Below are 5163 nucleotides of genomic sequence, written 5' to 3'. Positions count from 1 at the left end.
CCCCCCCCCCCCACCTCTCCCCCTGCTGCCACCACCACTTATGTTCCCATCACAGCTCTGTCTCTGGCACTGTTGGGGCCTGCTCTGTCCTGGGGTAGGGAGCACAGAGCAGATGCTGCCTCCAGCCCCAGCCTAGCCATATAGCAGCTTCTGCTCCAGCCCTGGAGCTGGGGTCAGAGCTGCCACCACCACTGCTATGTGGCTGGACTGGGCCGGAGGCAGTACCTGCTCTGTGCTTTCTGCCAGAGCTAGAGAGGACAAGTAAGCAGGGGTGGTAGGGAACAAATATTGGGAGCAGAGGCTAAGAGAGACAGGTGACAGGGGGTCAGATTTGGAATTGCAGCCACAGCTGCTTCTCCCTGGTCTGATCCCCTGCTTGTATGTGAATGTAAGATGAGAGGCTTTCCTGTATGTTAAGGTGGGAGAAGAATCTTGTCTTGGATTCAAGTAAATATAGTATTCATGACTTCTGAAATAGCTGCTTTTTCAAGTAGCATATTTGTTGGTCTACCACTGATCGGGCAATTGAATTTTGGCTGTTGATGCATGGTGTTTTTTTTAAATAGTAAATCTTTGAAATATAGTCATATGGCTTTGTGTGGCAATGTTGCCTACCCCTGTTCTCATTGCCTATTGACAATTATCCTAGATGGTTCTTGTCCCTGACAGATAAATTCTTTATTTTCTAGTTGCAAGTTGAACAGATGTATGAGGAGAGGCATATAGTACCTTTCCTATCATCCTTCAGAATGGCAATTTCATTGGGTCTCAAATGGCATGTCATACTTGAGAATATGTGATTTAGTCCAGTCTTAACAACAGGAAAATATAGTTACTTGCTTTTTCTGTATGTTTAAACTCTTTAAAAAATGTTTTCTACAGTACTTTGTGTAGGATAATATGAAGTTGAAAATCAGGGGAAGCTCATTTACTGCAAATAGTATGAATAATAGTTTTTGAGGGAATGTACACCTGGGAGGTACATTGCTTTTAATTTATACTACTGTCTTAGTCTGGATTTTCAGCAAAGGAACCATTTTCTGGCCAGGTTCTAAGATTTAAACAGGCTAGATTACAGCTGCCACACTGAATATCAGTTATCTACTCTTTGTTAGGATGAGAGATGATTTACTAATTCTTCCAGTTTTTTTAATTTGACTGAGAACAGGAATGATGTACTATCAACCTTAGTAAGAATCAGTGGGAAATAAAACTAATTTAGTTGTAGAGGTTTAACAGGCTTGCTGAAACAAACTGCAACAGAGAAAAAAAGAGTACTTGGTATAAGAGTAGACAATTTAGAATAGTTATGTCGGCAAGGAACAAAAACTCTGTCTAAAGCAAAAGGGAAATTACTGCCACCTTTAGAGTTATTCTGTAAGTGAAGTGTAGAGAATAAGTAAAGGTATAAAGGCAAACCAAGACTTTTAGATAAAAGGAAAACCATAGTTTTAGCATTGAAGTTAACCATCTATTTTAAAATGATTTTATTCAATGAAGAACAGATTTAATATCAGTCATTTTTATTTTAATCAGTTTTGCATTAAGTTGTGTACAAATTGACTGTAAGGAAGACATCCAAGAAGACTCAGGCTAACATCAAACTGAATCTAGGGAAGATAAGATACCTAATACTTTGCTATGTTTTACCTTTTTCTGCTTATTTGACCTCATTCCCTCTTTCCACTTAGGTTTGAAATGTGAAATTTGTTACTTTTGGGGGACCTGCTAGGATTCTTTTTGGATGATTTTAAAGGATCCTATGGTAAATAATTTGGCATAGACAACTCGAGAGAAACATTTCTGTATTTGGAACTTAGCCCAAATCGAGACTAAAATTTTGAAGTGTTGAACTGTTTAAAGGGTGTAACTGCATGTGAGGCTGTTCCAAACTCTGATATAGACCTGCCAATAGCCTCTCTTTGGCCAGGGTACTCCCAGGGTTTGAAAATATATCTTGTATCTGCAACTGTGGTTCTGGCTGCTGTCCCAGGACTATGTGGCCAAACAAAGGCCTTTTTCTCTTTAAGACCATCTCTCCCACTTTCCTTATTTCCCCCCTGCTGACATTTCTAAAACTAAAGTAATCTAGAAAAACACTAGACTGTTCAGACCAATCTGGTAGTTGATGGCCTGACAGCTCGCTAATCTGGTGAAATATTTCAGATGTTAGCAACTACAAGTGAGCAGGTGCCAAACATCTTAAGAGAACTCCAGCAGCTTCAAGGTCTTACTGACATAATGTAAACTGTTAATGAACTTGTTACACTTAAGATCCCTGCCTAGACTAATGTCATAATTGTGGTGTTGCTGTATATTAAAGCCTATCAATTTCAAGCAGGATTTAGGGGGATTGCAAGCTCATTCATTTTAAAGCTCTATCAGTCTGTTCTGCTGAAAAGTCAACTCCTTGCTAGTTTTAACTGTGTGACAGTTTAAAGCCATTTTCTTTTAAGTACATGCAAGTTGTCAGGAGGAGGGAAATGCCTGTGGGCTCTCTCCATATGAAAGTCATGTCTCCACACCAAATTCATTGTTGGTATTTAATAAAGAATGCATTCAAAATGGCATCATAAAGAGTTTTTCTAAAGAGGTACAAGTTCATTATATCTTTTACAAAACATTCTAGTTTGATTTCCATTTTACCATGTTTTAAGGTCAAATGTGACCTTAATGTTCTATAAAGAGACAGAGATTGATAATGGGGAAGGAATAACCCTCTAATGTGATTTATATCTATGGATTTTATGTCAGATATGAAAAGTTGCTGTTCAAATTGTAAAGGAGGATCCATTAAAGAGCACTTTAAAACATTTTACTACTTAGCTTACCTTGGACACTTGTTTTTAGAATTCTGCCCTTTCAAGCAACTTAAAAATAACAGCTTATCAAACATTTACAAAGTGCTGGTGAAGAGAATTCAAAATTGTCATGGGTGCAAGATAGGTTAATGTATTGGAGAAGATGGCTATATTTAAAAAGAGCTATAAAAATCTTGTATAGTGTTTGTCATGACTTAGCCATCTTATTTTTTTGATGGGGAGGGGATGGTGGAATGCTGGGTTTAGGAGTACAAAAGGTAATTCCTGATAATGTTTCATTGAACTGCAAAGTCTGCTGCCTGTGCTTCACGCTTTCTGGATTTCTGTTCATCAGGTGAGCATTGTTCTGAGAGCTGGAACAGGGGATATTCAAAATATAGCAGGGAACATTTACAAGGAAATTTGTAATCAGTATATCTTATTGTTAAAACTGAAAGGTGTTTCTAATTTTTTTTCTTTTTTTTCCATTAGTTCATTTTGACAATGAAAATGTCTGAAAAACTATGTTGAATTTGTTACTCATGGGCTTTTCCCCATACTTTTTAATTCTATTCACACTTGTTGCAATTAAGACGATTGACTGATAAAATTAATCCTTTGTAGGTATCATAGCACAAAGTTCCATAAAATGCTTTCTATGTCAGGAAAGTTGTGATCACTTAACAAGTACCTAAACTTAGAACAATTGTGCTGACATCTTCTTTGTCTGTTCTTCACAAGGAAAAGGCATTTTCTTTCTCTCTCTTTCTTTTCCAGACATTTGTATCCATTCTGCTAACTCGGTCATAACATAATCCAATCATTGACAAAGGCTGAAGTGCTTTGTCTGACATACACTATCTGTAGAATTGCCAGGTGAAAACTGAGATTAGAAATGGGAAGTGTTGATGTGGGGAGAAGCTTTCATTGCCTATATCCATAATTATATCTGAGCTGTATTTTAATTGGCTTCAGGCTCCAGGACTGTAAATTGTTACTTTTCAAGAGTGCTATATCAATAACTTTTTTAAAAGAAGAAACACAAAGGGGAACAAAAGTAGCAGCAAGAACAAAAAAATATTGTAGCAAAGAATCCTTCACCCTTTCATTTTTTGTGATTTAGTTCTTGTTAATGGTTAGGTTTGACTACTGTGAAAAATGCAGTATTTTTATGCAACTGATAAGGTACAGAAAGAAGAAAGTTTAGCTTTGCCATAACAGCTTGCTATTGTAACACAACGATAAACTGAAGAACCATATCTACAGGTGAAAAGTGGCCTCAGTCTTACATCTAGATAGTTTTTTGCAGATGACATTTTGGGAAGGAAGTTTCATGTAGTTAACAACCTTAAATAGCTAACAACCTATTTAGTGTTCTTTATTTGTGAGGCTTTACTTTGAAGACCTGAATAACAGTTAGGTGTCAATATGGGCTTGTGTGCTGAGAATATGAAAATCTCTTCTTAGGTTTTACAATTTCAGGTTGACACAGATAGCAGTTAAATGGCCATTGAATTTGGGAGGCTTTGGGCATTTAACTGGTATATAATTCCTTTTGTAAATCTGTCCTTGTGTGTTATAATCACAGTCTCTTCTTATTCTTCAAGTGTGATGGAATTGGTTGTGCCTAAATGTTTAATTTTGCTATCACATTAATAATGTTTAAAAAATAGCTTGGGGGTACGTTGTAATGGTTAATGCATATGGTTGGCCCAGGTTTTATAGTTGACTTAGCTGTAGACAACTGGCTTACTGTCCTATGGACAATTGCTCTACACCTCAGTTTGCACATCTGTAAAGTGGGGATAATTCTTACCTCAAAGGATTTTGCAAGACAAACTCATTTTTTGAAAAGTGCTTTAAGGAGTTCTGTTGGATGATTGTAAATGTGCAAGATAGTAAAAAAAAATAAAATAAATTTTTTTTTTTTTTAGTCACTGTGCGCCCAGTATTCTGCTGATAAACGAGAAGAAGAAAAAATGTGTGATCATTTGATTAGAGCCGCCAAGTACCGGGACCATGTGACTGCAACCCAACTAATACAGAAAATTATCAACATTCTGACAGACAAGCATGGAGCCTGGGGAAGTTCTGCACCAAGGTAAAGATAGATTTTTTTTTTTATAAAGATTTGGGTGCTATGCAGGTATCCTAGAATGATTTGAATTAATGTCTTCAGGGGAGGTCAAGTCTGAAGGAAAACTAACAAATTACAATAGGAATCTAAAACGTTTTGGAAGAGATGGTTTTTATAAAAGATATAATTATAAAAATGCATTTTGCTTTCTTGAATGTAAATAGTAACTGACAGAACCAGTAAAGTACATGTTTAAGGCAACAACACAACAACAAATTCACATTT

At 36.7% G+C, this 5163-nt stretch overlaps 1 protein-coding gene across 11 annotated transcripts in view; it reads left to right on the top strand.

Moving 5' to 3' along the window:
- LRBA (LPS responsive beige-like anchor protein) overlaps nucleotides 1–5163 on the top strand; it is a 760533-nt gene that overhangs the window by 371154 nt on the left and 384216 nt on the right. For all 11 annotated transcript variants that reach the window (XM_019522192.1, XM_019522187.1, XM_019522186.1 and 8 more), the window contains one exon: nucleotides 4736–4902. In XM_019522192.1, coding sequence (XP_019377737.1) covers nucleotides 4736–4902 — 167 coding nt within the window. The remainder of the gene's footprint in view (nucleotides 1–4735; nucleotides 4903–5163) is intronic.

This window comes from Gavialis gangeticus, unplaced genomic scaffold (genome assembly GCF_001723915.1).
Source record: "Gavialis gangeticus isolate Ggan-Ray unplaced genomic scaffold, GavGan_comp1, whole genome shotgun sequence".
Taxonomy (NCBI): Eukaryota; Metazoa; Chordata; order Crocodylia; family Gavialidae; genus Gavialis; species Gavialis gangeticus.
Note: the sequence above shows the minus strand (reverse complement) of the source record. Positions and strands in the feature narration are given on the sequence as shown.